This window comes from Acinonyx jubatus, chromosome C1, assembly GCF_027475565.1.
Source record: "Acinonyx jubatus isolate Ajub_Pintada_27869175 chromosome C1, VMU_Ajub_asm_v1.0, whole genome shotgun sequence".
Classification (NCBI taxonomy): Eukaryota; Metazoa; Chordata; class Mammalia; order Carnivora; family Felidae; genus Acinonyx; species Acinonyx jubatus.
In genome coordinates this window covers 81,724,155-81,745,433 of record NC_069381.1, presented here as the reverse complement: position 1 = coordinate 81,745,433, position 21,279 = coordinate 81,724,155, and the positions used below count along the sequence as shown (strand labels likewise).

General features: G+C 35.2%; 1 protein-coding gene across 2 annotated transcripts in view; it reads left to right on the top strand.

Annotated features, from left to right (window-relative positions):
* The window catches only part of DPYD (dihydropyrimidine dehydrogenase), an 854,343-nt gene that overhangs the window by 447,861 nt on the left and 385,203 nt on the right, over positions 1 to 21,279 (top strand). For both annotated transcript variants that reach the window (XM_027058524.2, XM_027058523.2), the window contains one exon: positions 11,037 to 11,252. In XM_027058524.2, the coding sequence (XP_026914325.2) occupies positions 11,037 to 11,252 (216 nt within the window). The remainder of the gene's footprint in view (positions 1 to 11,036; positions 11,253 to 21,279) is intronic.

Here is a 21,279-nt window from a genome sequence, read left to right as displayed (position 1 = left end):
ACGTAGAGCTTCTGTGTAAAAGTCTGTGTGCTATTTTCTTAATGAATGATATTATAATTAGTAGAAGGTGAAAGAAACCAATTTTATTACAGTAGCTCAGGTGATAAATTGAACCATTCATTTTAAAGTCAGAGAGTGTACCAAAACTGTTGGTATATGCATGTCTCTGCTCACCTCCTCATATTGCTCAGATATTATTTATTAAAGAAGCCTCCATGGGCACCAAATGGAAACCTTCCCTTGCCCCTAGCCACACTACTCCCTAACTCACACATACTCTGCATTCTGTTTCTGAGGAGAAGCCACTTGAAAACACACTATTTTGCGTTCCTGAACCCAACTGCAATGTTTGTGTATGAGGGGGTAGGGGTTCCCCATACCACAAAGCAATGCTTGGACACCAGTTGGGTATTCTACAGTTTAACTCAATTCCATTACTGTCTACACTGAGATAGCATCAGATCCCACAAGTAAGCACAGTTCTTCTGTAAAACTGTCCCACCTTCTGCCCTCCTCTGCCACTTCAGACCCCATTCGCAAGCCCAGGTTACCACTTGTGTTTTTCACCAACCAGCTATATACAGATAGGGGTTCCTATGACCCCTTCCAACTCAGGATGCCAATTGTAAGTCCAGTTTACTACTTGTACTTCTGACCAACTGTTTATAGATCAGCGGTTCCTATGACCGCCTCCTTGGGTTCAATTAATTTGCTAGATTGGCTCACAGAACTCAGAGAAACATTTTACTTACTAGATCACTGGTTTATCAAAAAGGATATTACTCAGGAGCAGCCAGTGGAAGAGATGTCACAAAGCAAGGTATGGCAGAACCTCCAGTTCCCCAAATCTCCATTTCATATGCCAACGTAGAAGCTCTCTGAACCCTGTCCTTTTGGTTTTTTATGGAAGCTTTACTACATAGTCAGGATTGATTAAATCTTGATTCAACCTCCAGCCCCTCTCACCTCCCTGCAGGTCAGGGGGTCAAGGGGATGGGACAGAAAGTTCCAACCCTCTAACCATGTGGTTGATTCTCCTGGCAACCAGCCCCCATCCTTAGATGCTTTCTTCCATTAATTAACATAAAAAAGACCTTCATTGTTCTCATCACTTCAGAAATTCCAATGGTTTTAGGAACTAGAAGCGGGATTAATACCAAATATACATTTCTTTTTTTTTAAGTTTTATTTATTTATTTTGAGAGAGAGAGAGAGAGAGAGAGAGAGAGAGAGAGAGAGTCCTAAGCAGGTTCCCTGCTGTCAGTCCAGAGCTCAATGTGGGGCTCAATCTCATGAACTGTGAGATGATGACCTGAGATGAAATCAAGAGTCAGACACTTAACTGACTGAGCTACCCACGTGCCCCCCATATATATTTCTTATTATAAATCACAACATCACACATGCACACAGGCATGCACACACACACACACCCTCTCATCTATGTTTTTGATCCCTCTCCCTCCATAACTCTGTAATGTAAAACCCATGAGACCAGAAAAATGTTCCTTTTTTACTCCTGTGTTTTACTACCTGGTCACAACGCCTACCATATAGTAAGTACTCCATAAGTATCATTTAAAGATTAAAAATGGCTATGAAATATTTTAGATCATGGGGCACATGAGATTTAGGAAACACATTTTACAAGGTCACTTGACTCATTGGTGATTCTATTTTAGATTGCTATATTATTCAGCTTGGGCTGCCATAACAAAATACCATAAACTAGGTGGCTTAAACACTAGAAATTTATTTTCTTTTAGTTCCAGAGGCTGAAAGTCTGAGATCAGGGTGCCAACATGGTGGGGTTCTCATGAGGGTTCTCTTCTTAGCTGTAGGTGGTTCCCGTCTCACTGTGTCTTCACATGTGTCTCTTCTTATAAAGGCATTAATCCCATCGTGAGGACCTCACCTCCATGACCTCATCTAAACTTAAGTTGCTCCCCAAAGCCCAACCTCAAAATGATATCACTTTGGGGTTATGGCTTCAATATATGAATTCTGAGGGAATACAAATAGGTCCATAGCAGTTGCTAAAAGAGCTGGTACCTGGCAGTAGGAGTAAAGTTTAAATGGAAACGAAAGAATACAAAAGAGCATGCTAGGAAGAGAGGATAGCAATTATAGACACCCAGCAAAAGATAGAGTTTAGTGGAAGTCCTGTGTGACTGATAGGTGTATTAACATAGAGGGTGGCATAAGGTAAATTTGGAGAGGGGGACAGGACCAGCTTATGAATGATCTTGTAAGCTATAATAGTCTCAATATTAATGAAATGCAATGTTGAATGAATGAAAAGTTTTAAATAATCAAATTTGTGTTTTTAAAAGGCCCTGGTACAAAGTAGAGAGTAGATTCTAGTAGGAGGCAAGGAAAATGTAAAGAGCAGTAAGAAATAGTCCCAGTAAGAGATAATGATGGCAATGACTATAGATAGAAGTACATGGATTCATATATTTTGAAGATAGAGTCATTAGGTTTGATGGTAGAAGAGAAATGGGTAATGAAAGAGAAGAATCAAGAATGATTTATATATTTTGGGCTTAAGCTGAATGAATGGTCATGTCATAAAGTAAATGAGGAGAACTGGGGGAGGAATAGTTTTTTTGTTGAAGAGGAAGGAATTTTTGCATGATGCTACTTTAAGTTGCTTAAGATCTGGTAATTGGGGATGGAAGTAATGTTTAGATGAAGAAAAAGAACACATTGTTTTGACTTAATGTTTAATTTGTGGCCTTTCTCTACACTCAGGTTACAAATATTTTATTAAGAGCGATGTGAATATAAGCCTTTAAAGAAGTGAATAAAATGGGATCATTATTTTTTAGAAACTTTTCCATAGCCTCATATCTTTTCTAAAATTTTCATTACAAATAGTAATTTCTCAAAATGGAGAATTGAAATCTGATTTTATGTTATAATTGTAGTCACTCTACCTAGGCCTTTCCACCATGGAAGCAGCTAATCCAAATGAATTTCTGCTTTGCAAGTTTTTCCTCTCAATAGATATTTCTTCAAAGGGCAAAGTAACTGACCTGGAGTTAATTAATGCATAAATCCTGCCTATGAATTAATGTAGTCATAAGTAGCTATACAATGTTATTTATTCTTTGCCCTAAAATAATCTCAGAATGGATGCTTCTAGAGCAGCTGTACCCCAAGATAGGGACCATTGTAGTTACATCACAATGAAATATAAATAAAATGAGTAAGTGCAAGCTGTTTGATGATTTTAAATTGGATGGAACATAGTAGTTATTTTCCCTTCTTCAATCAAATATAACACTACCAATAGTCTTGCTTTTAACAGTGCTTTTTTTTTTTAATTTTCATTCTAGTAAAACAAATTAGGGAAAAATGCAATTGGGATACATAATTATGATGTGATTTGCTTTTTCTCTACAACATAATCATTATACATGCAAATTTCTCTGTGTATAATTCCATGACCCAGCCAGGTATATTTGGAGAATACCAGTGATAAAAAATAATAATGCAATAAGGAAATAATAGGCCATTATAATTTAAGATTATATTTATTTTTATTTTCATTCCAAAATGAAAGTTATTATGATTGATTGTTTTATTAATATCTGAATGGAATATACTTTTTAAACATTTTTGATAATAGATTTTCAATTTGTGTGTACATGTGTTGTGTTTGTATGTTCAATCAAAGCATCATGAAAAATACTCAGATCATTTTCCAACTTTGAGGGCATTAATGCTTTAGAAAAGTAATGTTTATGGAAACAGGAACAGCTCGATATAATGTAGAAAGTGTAAGCTTTGAATTCAGGTCTTGCTCTATTATTAGCTTCTTATCTTTGGAGACATTGTTGTTTACTTTGAGCTTCATTTTCCTCATTTTCAATAGAAGAATAATGCCTAATTTGAATAGTCGTGATCATAAGGAGAGAATAAGTACAAAACACTTATCACTGGGTCTGGCATAAGTATTATTTGCAAGTAGACAAGTATTTTATGGATTGTGAGAGTAAACAAATGTCCTATTTTTATAGTAGGCCTCAACATTTGGGTGGCGTAATGATGGTTGTCGGAATTGATACCTTATAAGCAGATAAAGGTCCCCATATGGGCACTTCTTAGAGTATCTGCTCACCTTATAATAATACTTCATTCTCTTGAACAGGCCCCTGGTAGCCATTTATTTTAATAAGGTAGACATGTAACACATTTGTGGCCAAACTTGAATGTCTCATTTGAGAATTAGGAATTAGGGGGAGCATTGACATGGCTAAAGAAGTGATTCTCAGCCTTGGATGCATAATTCAATTCCTTGGAGAGTATTAAAAAACTACTAGTGCTCGAGTCTTCTTCTGAATGATTCTGATGTAATTAGTATGGAGCCTATCTGGCCAGGACATCAGAACTTTTAAAACCTTTCAAATGTTTTTAATATGTAAAGTTAAAAATTACTGGGCTAGACCTATAGAATAGCAACCATTCTGCATAAAGAGTCAGAGGAAGCCAATTGGCAGAGACAGAAGAATAAACTAGATGCACAAGAAGAGGAGTAAAGGAAAGACAGATAATCTGGCTTTCCCCGAGGAGAGCCATTCCTTGAGGTTTAGCTGTGTTCATGAGTTTCACAAGATGCTTCTGTACCCTCGCTCTTAAACAGCCATCTGAGGCTAGTTTCTACTACTTGCAACCAAACAAATCCATTCTAAGGCAGAAGTTAAAAATCATGTGGGACAGAAAAATGTTTCATTTTAAGTTGGCTCCTAGCAAAATTGTGAAATCAGTGAATGTTTATGTCACTGTATGTGTCTGACATAGAATGCATACATTTACATAGTAACTTAATTGCCCAGAGTAGTTATTTACCATTGCACTAAATAACTCTTTTTAGTGCCTTTGCTAAATTCAACAGTCTTCCAGTGGTAAAAGTTGAATTTTATTCAGATTAGAATCATAGAATAATGGGATATGTATCTGGAATGCATTTCACGATTATTTCACCTAAATTGATTATCATTTTACTGGGAACTGATGTAAAAATGAGACTAAATACCCAAGGTCACTAGTCTGATGTATTCAACAAATATTTCGAGCATCTTTCTGCCAAGTCTTATGCTAGGTGCTTAAATTAAATTAGGTTGGAGGCACATACATATAAGCAAACAAGTACAGAATATGATGAGGGAACAACTTTGCGGACAGCCGGGCAAGTTTCCTAGTGAAGATGACAACAGGACTAACTTTTTTTTTTTTTAACATTTATTTATTTTTGAGACAGAGAGAGACAGAGCATGAACGGGGGAGGGTCAGAGAGAGAGGGAGACACAGAATCCGAAACAGGCTCCAGGCTCTGAGCCATAAGCCCAGAGCCCGACGCGGGGCTCGAACTCCCAGACCGCGAGATCGTGACCTGGCTGAAGTCGGACGCTTAACCGACTGAGCGACCCAGGTGCCCCAGGACTAACTTTTGAAAGATTGCTTGGAATTTTCAAAGCAGAAAATCCAGACAGGAAAGGACATTTAAGCGAAAAAAAGTCAAAATGCATAGGTACATTAATGATATTGTTTTCTTTGAGAAATGATAAGTTATTTAATAAATGGAAGCATAAAATGTTGTGAGGGCATGGTACTAGATGAGATTAGAAAGAGTGAAAGACGAGATTAGAAAGTGTGGGGAGCAGGGAGGAGCCCAGGTCGCAACTAGGGTTATATAATGCTAAAGAGCTGAGGCTGGATTCTGCAGGTAGTGAAGAGCCTTGAAGGATTTTGTAGGTGGAAGTGAAGTGAGAAAATTTAAGTGTGACCCATATAAATTTGGGACCTCTCATGGTTTATACATTTCATGGAGATAATATTTTTAATGGAGTTATAAGTGATTAAAATCTTCGCTAAGTCTCCCCTAAAAAAAATTCTGAGAAGGACAAAGAAAACTTTGTAAAATGCCATCTTTAGACGTCCCTCTCATTTGCAGTGTCTTTTAGTGTCTAACAATGGCTTCTATAAAAGAAATGTTACTTTTTACCTTTACACTAAAAATATGCCGGACATCTCAATTTTTCCTTAGTCTCTGTTTTTACCTCCCTCTTCTGTCCTCTTCTCAGTTCTTTATCACTTCAGTCTCTTGATTCTATAGGGTTTTTGTTTTTGTTTTTCTTTGTTTTTGGTGTTTCTATTAATTATATTTTGAACTACCAAAGAGATCGTGGTAATATCCATAAGACAGTTTCTTGTTTTAGAAAGGGAAAGGAAGAGGAAATCACATAAATTTATGTTGTTGTACTTAACCCTTTTAACTATGTAGCAAAGTTCTCAATTTCAGAACATAAAAGGTAAATGAGGGGCATCTGGGTGGCTCAGTTGGTTGGGCGACCAACTTCGGCCCAGGTCACGATCTCACAGTTCGTGAGTTCAAGCACCCTGTCGGGCTCTGTGCTGACAGCTCAGAGCCTGGAGCCTGCTTCGGATTCTGTGTCTCCCCCTCTCTCTGCCCCTCCCAATGTCTCTCTCTGTCTCTCAATAATGAATAAATGTTTAAAAAAAATGGTAAATGAGATATCCAACAAAGGATGACAAGAATATCAAAAAGCATAAAAATAATTATGAAGATCTAAATGCTTAGCCTGGGGGAAAAGGCAATTTGGAAAGAATATGATAGTTCTTTAAAACATACCTGAGGATTGCCATGTGAAAAAGTGATTTTACTTATCTTTGTCTCTAAGAGGGCAGAGTTGCTTTTAAGAGTAAGTATTATATATATGATACATAATACATACATATATATTACATATATTTCTAATTATAATGGAGATATTAATTTGACTAAGATATGCTCACTTCCCTCAAGGAGCTTATGTTCTATTTGAAGAGAAAATCAACATGTACAGCACAGTGTGATGACTACTGAGGTAGGAACATATTTTAAATTGCAAAATAGCAGAGATGACATTTAGATATATGAGACTAGGGTATGAAATGTATTAAGGAAATGCCCCAGGAAGCATGTACTTGCATAAATGAATTGAATTTGGAAAGATGAGTAATCATTTGATGGGTGAAGAAAGACTTGGTTTATATTTTAGGCTAGTGGAAATACATGATAACGCATGGAGACATGTAGCAGTGTGATGAAGTATCTGGGGTTTTAATTTTGTGTGTGGTTGGTTGGTTGGTAGATTTATTTGTGTTTTTCTATTTGTGAACTCCAGGGACCTGTCTGTTTTGTTCATCTCTAGAACTGCAAGTTCTTAATAAGTACCTGCTGAGTAAATACATGAACAAAAGTAGTTTTATATGAATGTTAAGAATTGTATCTAAGTACATGGGCATTACCTTATAGAAGCAATCAATATATGCTATGAAAAGAAATTTGGTTTCCTGAAGATATGGATAAGTTTTGGCATATTAGTGATTAAAACATATAACCAAATATTTTCAATGTAATTAACAAATTGAAAGAATGTTATTTTTTTATGCCCTAGGAGCAATCCAGATAAAATTATTTATCTATAGTGGCCAGGGAGTGCTTCAGATCAGGAAATTTTATAGTAGGTACAAAAGAGAGATACCGAATGTGAAAGGGTGCAGAGGCAGAGTGGCATGGACTATTTTGGGGAACAATGACTGAACCATTATATTTCTGAGAGATAGCTTAGGCTAGTGGAAAGAAAACTGACCAACAAAATAGAAAAAAAACACACATTTTGTTCTGGCTTTGTCATTAACTGAATAACTTAGAGGTACTCACTTAATCTCCTTTACCTTTAGTTTTCTCTTTATAAAATAAAGCTTTTAATACTTCTAAATATTTTTAAGTTTATGTATAATAATAAATATAGCTGAAAGGATTGATTTGAGACAATCTGAGGAGGAAGCTAAGGGGTAGTCTATTTACCGTGATCTTCACTTACTGGTTTTTCCTTTGTTCTTTTAGAAAATTGGTTTAGTATACCTTTAATTCTATTTGTTGCATATAAATTAATTTATGGTCAGTATTGAAAGTATAAAAAATAAAATAAGGCAAAATTTAAAAATTAACAGTCATCTTACAGTTCAGATAGTGCTGGTTAAGATATTGATATTTACTCTTTATGATAGATGGATAAACAGAGAGATGCATAGCAATACATATAATAATATATAGCAAACATATATTAAATATTTATTTGTTTACTTATTTTTTACTGAAAACTTTTGGATTTACATATAATGTTAACCCATTGTTTTTTCACTTAGTACAGGATAAAAAGGCATTCATGTCAATACAGTTTTTTTTTTCTGTATCAGTTTCTGTATCAGTCTGATGCCAGTATAATATTCCTTTTCACAGTGGTATTATTGGGGAACTAATTTTCATAGCTCACCATGTAGGTTGTTTCTTTCTTTCTTTTTTAAAATTAAGTATTTTTTTTTATTTTATTGTTTTAGTTTTAATTCCAGTATAGTTAACATAATCTAGGTTGTTCCTTACATCTGTTATTTACTAATACTGTTGGATAACTGGAAAATAGTATTGTCTGAAATTGAAAATCTGGCTCACATATTCTTTAGAAGAGAGTATGGGATGCACTTTGAAGCAGTTGAGTTTTAATTAACAGCACAACATCCATATCCAAAGGTCTTGAAGTCTCTTGGAAATCTGAGTTTGGAGGTTATGAATGGGATTTGGGAGGAATTAGCCTCATGGTGAGAGCTGAAATTTGAAATGCTTAAGTTGACTGAGCAAGGGTAGAGAGGGGAACAGGCTTTTAAACTTCAGAAAAGGAAGCATACATTGGGCATGAGTAAATTGTGAGGTTGCACAGAATAGGTTGCTGTAGCACCACACTGTGGTGAAAAGTCTCAAAGACAAAACAAAACAAAAACCCTGTAGGCACAGTATGAAAAATAACCGCCTATTAAAGATTTGAGATTCTATCATATATGCATACACATCAATAGTATTTTGTCAATAAAAGAAAATACATATTTTATAAGAAACTGTAGTTCTCAGTTGAAAGAGTTTTATGTGTATGTTTATGTTTTGTTAGTTGTTGTTTGCTTTGGTTTGTTTTATATTTTTGTTTTGAAGCTTAAGGAAAATCTTGCAAAGTTTTTCTCCATAATTCCCTTTTTACATTAAGGCAGCAACCTTCTTAAGAATTTCAGGGCAATGCCTTATTTATTGTAAGCTACATAAACTAAGAAATGCAAGTTGAACTATACATACATATCTGCTCCTTGGGCCATTGCCTAGTGTCATATAGCTATGATTATTAAGAAGTTCATCTGTAAGATTAAAGAGATTAGATATTTCATTACAAAACCTTAAAAAGAAAAGAAAACTCATAGTATCATTCACCTCACCTAATAAAGAATATAGAGCCATATGCATTTCTGCTGTTAACCTCAGACACAAAGTTGCCTGAAATTTCTGAGATTCCTCAGATACGAAAAGTGCATCTAAATTTTTCCCAGTATTAACCAATATGTGGTGTCAGGAAAGTCTTCCTAAGTCTAGCCTAAATTTGCTTGATTCAATTTAAACTATGATTTTGCAGTTGAGAAAATCACATCAACGTCTTCCCCCCCCCATACACCCCTGTACAAATTCACACAGACACGCACGCACACACACACACATCAAACTGACATATATTAATTCCGTATATTCTACATTATACCTTTTGTCTTTGCTAATAATCTTTTTAATAGCATTACAATTCCACATGAGGACAGGAGAAATTAATGTTCACAACAGGACTGACTGATATTCAGAAATGTGCCAGAACATTCCTGGCAGAAGATGCCTGCCATACTTGAAGCTTTGATGTGATCAGGCACCTCTCTGTAGGTGCACGAGACACATTAGTCTTTCAATTGACAAGTTTGATGCCTTTTTACATATTAAGTGAACTTTCCTTTGCATTATAAATGGTGGAGGTCCAGAAATAATTTGTATGCAAGTCATGGCAATTTTTATCTACATAAGACACACTCCTGTAAAATTAAAGTTATGCTCAAACAACTTTTCCTTTGAGTGATGGTTCACAAGAGAAAGGGATTCTTACTTTGGAATTAACTAGCTCTATCCATTCAGTAACCACTTTGGCTTAGAAAACTCACCCTTTTTATATTTGCCAGTATTATTTGTCTTTCAGAGATAAATAGAGAGAAAGGGAAGGAGGGAGACAAGGAAGGAGACAGAGACAGAGACACTTATTAAACCAAAGGCTAGATGAAATCTTTAATAACGTCCCCAGTCAGGAAGAGACAACAATTAGCAAATACCTACTCTCCTTCAGTGTGCCATGCACTTTGCATAAGCGTTTTCATACTGGAAGGTAACATTACTACAATGTCCCTTTAAGAAAGGTAATTTTACAGTGTTGAGAGCCAGTTGAAGGTTTCGGCCTTAAGTGTTAGGTGCCGGCTTGGTTTCTGAAAAAAGAAACTCTCCTCATGCACATGAGTACATTTCCCACTTTCCAAATTAGTTGTCTTCCTGTGGCTTATGATCTCCTGCATTTTCCAATACCCTTATGAGGTAGGAAATTAGGCAACCAACATTCCTGCTGCTGTACTGAAAACGGTGGAGGAGAAAAAGACATGGACATATTAGGTGGCTGTCCTAAAATCTCATAAACAGAAGTGAGAGTACTGGAAATTGAATTTAGGCCCCCTGACTTGCTGTCGCCCATATCTCTGAGCAGTAAAGACATTTCCACAAATTAAGACAAAAAGGCTGCTTTATGGGACCAGGGAAATAAATTTTGAAATTATTCCCTTTTGTGTTTGAATCTCTGTATGTTTTAAGTAGAGTTTTTTTGTTTGTTTATTTAATTGATTTTATTTCTGTTAATACCCTCTATAATGCCTTTTAAATTAGAAAAAGATGATGTTATATGAATTTGGTTCACTGCTAACTGACTTTTTGCCAGTTTTCATCATGGTAAACAGACCAGTGTAATCTGTATTAATTCAAATGCTGTGTTGAAGTGATTTTTGTAAAAGATGGTATGGAAAAATCAGATATGATACAAGAACAACTATTGACTCTTTGTTTTTTGCAGTCACAATATGGAGCTTCTGTTTCTGCCAAGCCTGAACTGCCCCTCTTTTACACCCCTATTGATCTGGTGGACATTAGTGTGGAAATGGCTGGACTGAAGTTTATAAATCCTTTTGGTCTTGCTAGTGCAACTCCAGCTACCAGTACATCAATGATTCGAAGAGCTTTTGAAGCTGGATGGGGTTTTGCCCTGACCAAAACTTTCTCGCTTGATAAGGTAAGAATATATTTTTGAAGTCATGTTTAAATGTCTATCATGTATTTTAATTAGGGCATAAATATTATAATGGCAAGATTTGCCTGACCAAGAAATAGTAGTTATTCAACTACTGGGAAAGGCCTATGGTTGCAAATTAGTTTTTATTTTCTTTCCAATCTTTCTGTCCCTTGGAAGGGCATCTGTTTCTCATTTGTTTTGTCTAGGAAGCATCAAAAACATCTATATTACAAAAGTGCCTATTTCATTTAATAATCACAAAACTCATGAATTTTATTTTGGCATTATTAATTCTTTCGTGATTTGTGAATGTGTGTGGATGAGGACCTATGCCTGAACTCAAAGTGAGAGAGACTATGGATATGGTTTGTACATAATCCTGGGATCCAGTTCATGTCAAAAAGAATCATTCAGTGTAGCTCATTTGTGCTGGTAATAAGATTCTTCTTGAATTTTTAAATACAGAAACTTTTCAAAGTATATATGCCTGAGTTTAATTTGCCATTATGACTTTGTACCCACACTGTAAGTGGACATACTTAGAAGAAAATAAAGTACATATTACAGTTGAGATGAATTCTTTAAAATACAGAAAGCATATAAATACATGTTTTTAAAGTAGTATGATTTATACAATAGAAGGTTGCATCCTTATATGGTTTTGAAGTAGAAAAGCACAGAATTTAACATTATTAGACCTTTTATTGATAAAATTTTAAATGCTGAATCTATGTATTTAGTACTAACTGGTAGTTAGTAATAATTAATGTATAAGAATGTGTGAATCTAGTGACCAAGAAAAGTGTATCATTATTTAAATCAGCCTTATCCGTAGGCAAAGAAAATAATAGAGAACAAATATGCCCCATTAAGCACATTCTTTCCTTCTTTCTCCTCTTACTAAGATCAATACCTAGCATTAGTATGGCTAAAACATTACAGCTGTCTTATTCTGACAGCTTTACAAGATGCTATGTGTAGGTGTGATGAAGAAAATCTAGAGATTCCTCAAAAGTTAGAAAAACCAGGGCATAAAAAATATTATAAATGTTTTTATGTTTAAATAACTAAAGGAAGATTCTTTTTCAAATAAATTGGTTGAATACATAGAAATACTTTGGTTAAACAAAGTATAAGAATAAACAACTTACTGGATTCAGCTTTAGAATATCATTAATCAATTGTTTACGGCTTTGTAGAATATTGATAGTATATTCGTCTTTGTTTCAATTCATCCTTTAAGAATAACTCAAAAGCTGTAGTCAAATGTTTAATCCACTGAGGAAAACTGAGTCTCTGATACCATTTAATGACTACATTAGTTACACTGTTTTAAAATTTTTATATGTAAACAGCAATAGATGGCTAATCATGTACAGGCGAAGAATTGTAGAAAAAAATGTTTGCTTTGAATTTGCTGTTTGCTTGCAAAAAAATTGAATTCTGATTAATCAGAGACATCTGTCTTTACTCTGTTGGTGACATGCATTGATTTGTGATGCTGTCTCTTTCGGTAACCTAGGAGCAGTTGCCTTTATTAGGATCAGCAGCAGAAATAAATGTGGAAGCTAACTTCCTTCTAAACCTCCAATTTGAATTTAATCTATCAATTCACAAGTCTGTGATGCTGGTTCAAAGCGAGAGTAAGGAACAAATGCAAATTAAATTTGGCATATAAAACATAATGTTGGGGGTTTTAGGAAGCTCTCTGTTACTTACTTTAATGGCGGGTACAACACAATATTTGTGCAAAGGCTATTTCAGATGTATTTTTGCTGATTATAATGACATAAATAATGATGCCACTGTGGGCTTATATAATGGCCATACATGGTTTTCTGAAGTAGTCAGTTTGCTTCATAGAGATGTAGGGTTTTTCTTAATTTTCTTATATTGTCCCTAATTAGTGATTATACCTATTGTGAATGTAAAATTGTCTTATGAACATCTGTGCTTTCTTATTGATGAAATGTTGTAACACACAACTCAGTTGGTATAAACATGTTTTTCCCACAGTTTCTCACTAAAGAAATCTATTAAAATATTATATGACTATACATTTGTGTGACATTATAGCATACCGGTTTAGATTAGCCTTATTATAATTTATTATGCCATTTCAAGAATCTACTTAAAATGTATTAAAATTCAGAATCTTGACATTTGAAATTTGGATGCTGTTAATATGACAAAGGTTATTCTATGGAGTTTTGTTATCATATGAAATATTAATATTTCACAATACAGTTTTGATGAAGTACAATTTGCCGAGCCTGCATATGATAAAGAAATTAAATGCTTACCAAGGGAGTTCAGTAAAAATTAGAGCCCTGCCTGAACATCTGCTGGAAATTTTATTATCCTGTCCTACTGACAGGGTGGCTCCCTCGTTGTTTTTGTAGATTGACAGCTGAATATTGCACTGATTTCTGCAGCAAATATGTTTAGGTGAACTTTGTTTCCCTTTTTTTTTAATTTTTTTGGGGAGTTTGGAACATGCTTTTGATTTTCATCGTATACCTTTCTTTATACTCTTGACATTTGTAGATGCCAGATTGAGGTCTAATACGCTGTAGCAACGATAGACCATTGACTTACAGTGAAATGCCAGTTGATATCTCAGTAAACAGAAATATTATTATTCTTTACTGTGCAGTCTGTATAAAAGCTGTACGTGGTTTCTTTAGGGAGGCAAATGATCAGATTTTTAATGTCAAATATAAAAAGATCTGTGTTTGCTTTTGTGTTAAATAACATGAAAGATGGCTTTTATTAACTACGTTCTTCCTTCCCAAATCAGCCTTTCTAGAACGTCCCAAAATATGTAGATTGCCTTTCTTGAGATTCTGTTTATGTTTTATAAAGTTGATATTTAAAATATCATCATAAAATATTTAAAATACAATTATAAATTCTTTTCATAAATAAATATATATTGTGTTCCTGTTTAACTAAACAAAGGTGGAAGAGAAATCGATGTCAAGCTCAATTAAAGCTAAACTATCATGACAAACCAGAGAAATGCTCTGTTTAACTGGTAATATTAAAAATTGTTTAGACTTCACATAAAAGAACCTCCTGACTCGTGTCCACATTATACTGATAACAGATAAAATAGATAAAAATATTTGGGAGAATCATATCATAAATTTTATTTTATCAGACATACATATATTATATACTACAAATATGTAATCTGTAAGTGCATGCTGCATGTATCTTTCTCACTACATAGATAAATAAACCCAGAAGTGTTTATTACTATTCCAAATAGAATTCAAACCTAAGCAAAAGTTCACTTAATTTATAAACTATGTAACATAGATATTAGAATAAACTTGTGATGGAATTTTAGTGAGAAAATGTCTTGAATGCATATGCTTTGTTTTAATAAATATCAGATGATGAGATAAATACATGCACACATAATGAGTCAACAAAAAATACCAAAAACCAAAAACTGAGAAATAGTTAAGTTTCTTCATTATTTATTTGGAATCAAATGTTGATAGTAGCTTTTTTCCATAAAATACAAACTTATACCACATAACACAATGCTTAGTGTACAGGAAGAGTTTGATAAATGTTTCATAAATATGTGTTGGATAAATGAATCAATAAATGAATAAATAGATTTTTGGCAAAAGCATATTTTCTTTTTTTTTTCAGCCATATGAACAGACAGTTACCACATAAAAAAATTGACTGTTCTGAGTATTGATCTCAATCAAAGGAGAAAAGGCCAATTTAAAATTTTCATATCCCATGTTGCTTTCTGTAGTGCATATATACATGTCTAAAAATGAAAATGTCAGTGGGGTTTTTTAATGCATGGGTAGTGTTTTAAGACTTAAGAGTCTTTAAAATATTGAGAATTTTTGAGAAAAAATATTATGTATTGCACAATTTTAGGAAGGGAAATAAAAATCATCTGACCAGCTATCTAAGCTCATGTGTCAATAGCTATAACAGAATAAATGTAACTTGTTTCTGAGTGCTTTTAGTAACAAGGAATATGCTAGATCTTTAAGGCAATGCAGCCTTTTATAGCTATGAAAAAACCTATTTTAGAAATATCTTCCTTTTGAGGCACCTGGGTGGCTCAGTTGGTTAAACATCTGACTTCGGCTTAGCTCACGATCTCGCGGTCCCGTGGACTTGAGCCCCACGTCGGGCTCTGTGCTGACAGCTTGGAGCTTGGAGCCTGCTTCAGATTCTGTGTCTCCCTCTGTCTCTGCCCCTCCCCTGCTGGCACTCTGTCTCTCTCTCCCTCAAAATAAATAAACAGTAAAAAAAAAAAAAAAGAAATATCTTCCTTTTATTGACCCCAAATTGGCCTTTCTCATAAGTTCCATCCATGTTTTATAGTTCTGCTTCAGAGATATCTTGGAATAAATTAGTCTAACTTACTAACATAAATGAATTGTTGATTTTTAAATATGGTGGGGTTTTTTCCCCAGTAAATAAATACCCTAGAGAAAGGCTAATAAGTATGGACAGGCAGTGACATCTAGGGAAAACAAATTTGGCCTGGGAGACTCCAGTCTCTGTCCAAAGCTCCTTCTAAATCACTACCTTGCACAAATTGTTGAACATTGTACATTGTTTTGTTAGAATTTATCATACATATAATTAACTACCATTTATTGACTGCTTTGAAAGTATAGACATTGCCAAATATTTTTCATAAGTTATTCTTTGAATTGTCATAATATGACTATAAGATAGACAGTATTTTTTAAGTTTTTTCATGTGAAATAATTCAGTGAGAAAGTTAAACCAGTTGCCCAGGACTTAGAACAACAGTTATTTATTTGCTCAGAATCATGTATATTGGCAATTTGGCTGAGTTCATGTGGGCAGTTCTTCTGCTTCACAAGGTATCTTTAGGATTCATTTATGCATTTTCAGTCAGTTAGAGGGATGCCTGGGGACTGGCAAGAGGGCCTCATTCGTGTATATGGACCCTCACCTGGAGTTGCGTAATTGCTGAGACAGCTAAGACTCTCTCTCTGTCTCTTTATTCTCCCTCTTGCCTAATGGTGGCTCATCAAGGAGGCTAAGTTGGGCTTGTTCGCAAGGTGGCAGTGCTCCAAGAGGGCAAGTGTGGAAGCTGCAAAGCCTGTTGAAATAAACCCTCAAAAGTCACACGCTGTCACTTCCACCATACTTTCTTGGTTAAAGCAAATTACGAGATATGCTATACATGTTATATTCAAGAAGTAGGTAAATACCTTCTGCTTATTTATGGGAAGAACAGCAAAATCAAATCACAAATGGCCATGTTTATAGCATGGAAAGTGGATGGCAGCCATCACTGCCAACAGTACTTATTTGCCCTCTGGTCCCAGTAGTTCAAATCCCTCCCACCTGCAAAATGCATCCACCCCTTTTCAAGATACCAAAAAATGTCATTCAGTTATGGCATTAGTCTCAAAGTCTATGATCTTATGATCTATATTAAGTTCAAAGGCAAATGAGTCTGGTTGGGTTTAGCTTGCTTTATCCAAGATACTATGAAATAGAAAGACAAGTTGACTATCCTCTATACACCCAAAATAAAATTATACAGTCAAGAGAACCTTAATAGATACTCTCATTCACAAATAAAATATATGTCTGGGATTTAGAAATCACTGTCTGCAGCAATTTTTTTATAACATTTTTTAATGTTTATTTTTGAGAGAGAGAGAGAGCACAAGCAGGAGAGGGGCAGAGAGAGAGAGAGAGAGAGAGAGAGAGAGAGAGAGAGAGAGAGAGAGAGAGAGAGAGAGAGAGAGAGAGAGAGAGAGAGAGAGAGAATCTGAGTCAGGCTCTAGACTCCATGCTGTCAGCACAGAGCCCAATGCAGGCTCGAACTCAAGAACTGCAAGATCATGACCAGAGCTGAAGTCAGACGCTTAACCAACTGAGCCACCCAGGCACCCCATGTCTGCAGCAATTATAAAATTCAGTTGGTCACGTGTTGTCAGGGTCTCTTGCTCTGTGAATAGGGGATATTCCTAGAGTAGGACCCTGTTCTTCTCCCTGGTAATGGTTTCCTAATCCATTGTTCCTGTCTGCTACTGGATGTGTCCTTTGGGCTCTTGATTCTATCCTCTGAGTTGTGTTTTGTTTTGTTTAGAAATGGCCAATGATGGCCATTCTTGGCAGTTGAATAACTTTTTCAACCTTTTTCTGCCCACAGAAAGTTAAGAACCCCTGTTCTCTTTATTTTAGTTGCCCCTTTTAGTCCTAGTTCTTAGTGATGTCATCAGAAAACTGTGAAAAACTTTTTGAATCTATCAAGAGCTGACTACATGCCCTAAACCCACATTCATAATTCTTTTTGAGACATATTTCTCTCTATTTTGGACATATCTTCCTGCTGTGGCACAATATCCTTTAGATTCTTAGAATCAATATTGTCTACCTGAGAGAATCTACTAGGACCTGCTTTAAATCTTTGTAAAATCTTAACAAAGTATCACATAGCAACACTCTTGTTGGGATCTTTACCCTAAGGTCATTTCTTACTTTGAAAATCTTTTCCTTCTGGGGTAGACGAAGTACACAGAATTGTTTTATTTTCTAACACAAGCAATTCTTGGCTTTGCTCTAAATTTGCTTATCAAATTACATATATCCTTATTTAGCTATTTTCTCTCTTATAATACCTTATTATTCTTGGGTAGAAACATTCAACTGACACTTTGAGTGTTCTGTCTAGCGATTTCTTTAGTCAGATCTACACATGCATTATGTACATTTCTATCTTCTGAATTATCACCAGTGACATTCTTGCCAGTTGTTCTGCCACTACATAACACAGGCCACCCTTTTCCCAGGCTCCACTAACAATTTTCAGACTGCGTTTCAAGCCTCCACTAGCAGTTTGTTCACCGTTTTTCCAGCTTTTGCTAGCAGCCTACTTTTAATTTTCCAAGAGAGGTCTCTGCCCCCCTCTCATTTTGAAAGCCGATGCCACACAATTTAGATTCTGTTATGGCTAGCAAACATAACCAATTTCTGTATTACTTATCTATTGCTGCACGTCAAAGCACCTCACAATTTAGTAGCTTAAAACAACTAATCTGCTGTTGGTTCTAGAATTCGGCAATTTGGTCAGGGCACAGCTGGGTGGGCTTGACTCTGCCCATGTGACATGAGTTGTTTTCTCTCATGTTAGTTTTCTCTCAGTTAGTTGACAGACTTGGTGGCTGCTGGTCCTTGATGGCTTTATGCACATGCTTGGGCCCTCAGCTGGCATAACTGGGCCTGGGTCTCAATATGGTCTCATCTTCAAAAAGACTGTACTTGGCTTGTTCACAAGGTGGCTGTATTCTAAAAATGCAAGAGTGGAAATTGTGACTCTGAGGCTCAGATGTTACACAGTGTCATTTCCACCCTTATTCTGTTGGTTAGAGCAGGTCACAAGGCCAGACCAGGATTTAGGAGCATGGAAATAGTTTCTCCCATCCAAGACTTAAATCCACCGCACCAGAATTGAACCAAGGTCTATTTGATACAAATCCGGATGCTTTCCTCTATATCATATTTTCTACTTTATCCTCTCTGAATCTCATTATTTTATGTCTAAACTCAAGGCAGTTTGACTCCATCGGTGTTTGGCAGGGACCTGGAGTTCAGCTGAGCAGGAACACTGAGGGCTGTCTATCCCCTGCCTCAAGCAGAGCAGCACCTATGATTTTATTTCTGTCTTGGTTTTATGTATAGTTTCATGGAGACAGAATTTTGAGTTAAAAATCTTCTGAGACGGGCACCTGGGTGGCTGAAGGTGATGAATCACTAAATATTGCACTGTATGTTAACTAACTAGAATCTAATAAAAGCTTGACGAAGAAAAAAAATAAAATAAAACCTTCTGGAAATCCACTGTTAATCCATTGTCAAAAGCCAGTCTCCTGTGCCATTTTTTTTCCAGCCACACTGTCCCTCTTTCTAGCCCTCCAACATGGCAGGGTTCTCCTTCTCTTAGGCCATTTTGCTAGTGTTTGCTCTGCCTAGAATGCTTTGCCCTCTTTGTACATAGAGCTCTTGCTTCTCATTCAGTTCTCAGGTGAGAAATTACCTCATCAGAGAAGCCTTTACTGACCACTCAAAACTCTCTTCCTGTGCCACATTTCCCTGTTTTTGTTTTTTTCTTTCACTGCGCTTACCATGATGTGGAATTACCATTCTCTTGATCATGTTTTTGTTTACTTGTTTATTTTTCTGTTTTAGTCATATGAAGTAAGATTAATAAGAAGAGGGAGGTTGTCTTTCTTGCTCACTACTGTATGCCCAGTGCCAAGAACCAAGTCTGGCAGATAGGAAGGATGCAATGCATACTTGTTAGATGAATGAATAATTATAGGATTCTAATTTGAACCACAATTCCACATGACAGCTCTTCAGTTACTTAGAGACAGCTCTCATGTCCTATCAACAAGCCTTTTCTTTTTCCTTTCTAAATAGTCCTGTTTTCCTTTCTATAATAAGGTTTGCAGACTTTTTACCATGTAGGTTGTCTGTTCTCCCATGTGGATTTCAAGAAACTTGTTTCGATCCACATTATCTTAATTGAGAGGAAGTTGCCTACATTTGCACAAATTGCTAGCACCTATCAACCAGACAAGGATTCAGGAATAACACTGTCAGGACTATAAATGCTAAAAATAATATTTAGAGCTGTTAAGAAAAATTTCACAAATATGTTATGTAATAATATTTTAGAGCTTGGGTAATTCTCTTTGGATTACAACAAAAGACTACACTTTATTCTTCTAACTTACTTTAAAAGGCCTTATTAGAAATAAAAATCTGAATTTTTTAAACATTAAGTCAAACTGATTTCTTTTATTGTTATTGAGTTTCTACATAACATTATCATGAAAGTCTATGAAACAATAAATGAACAGCTGTCCAGTGCATTATTTTCCTTGATATAGTTCTAGCTTCAAATTTGGTACATAATTAATTTCTATTTATCGTGCAGCATTGTTCTCATGATATATATTTATGCACTAACTAAGGAGTTATAATTATTTAAACAAATTCAATGTTAACTTCTTATCTGGGAGACTTTTAACATGCTAAAACCATAAGTGATTTCTGTCTACTCATAGTTTGGTTTTCACCTGATTAGGTTCTTTGTTATTTAGATTTATTGTATTGAAATTGTTAAAATTGACTCATCCTCAAATTATAAAGAATGGGTTGATTAAAAGGTTACAGTTCACATGTAATCATCCTATGGGAGATTTCAACCAAATGCTCACTTTATAACTATCTAGCAAGCTTTCCTATGAAGCAACCCTGATCTTTTCAACAACAAAGGAAAGTGTGTATTCCTATATGCCCATTTGTGTGTACACTTTGAATACTGAAGCTAAGTCTTGCAAATTAGAATTTAATGAAAAATATTCCACATCTTTCTCCAAAGTTCTAATCATTGTTTTCCACCATGCCACATATGCCAGACAGTCTGTTCAATAGAAAATATAGATTAAGATGTTTCCAAGCATAGGTTAATGCAAGTACTTCTAATATTAACTATAAATCCTTTAATTGTAGCCAAAATAATATTTTTAACCAGGTACATTATTAAAGATATTTAAATTGCTCCCAATCTTTTTTACCTTTTATTTCACAATTGGGCTAGTTGACTATAAAGCAGACCAATCAATTTTCCAATATAATTACATCTTCCCCTCTTCCATTTCAGGCTGTGATTTCACACTTGTTAATTAGTTAATCATTTTGGTAGGGTGGACAAGGTGAGACTCAAATAGACTTTTTAATAATATAAATTGACATGCACAATTTTGATTTGGTTTAGCAGTTAGAAGAACCTAACTAGTACTGGAAAATACTTCTTTCAGCTTTGGGGTTTTTGTTTTGTTTTGTTTTGTTTTTAAAGTAACTGGTGTCAAGGTTAATGGAAAATTCTCATAAACATGGCTAATGGAAATTTTCATAAAGTACAGTTCTGCTGTTTGAGAAACTAATTTTACTCTTATCCTGTCTCACATAATTCTTTTGCAGA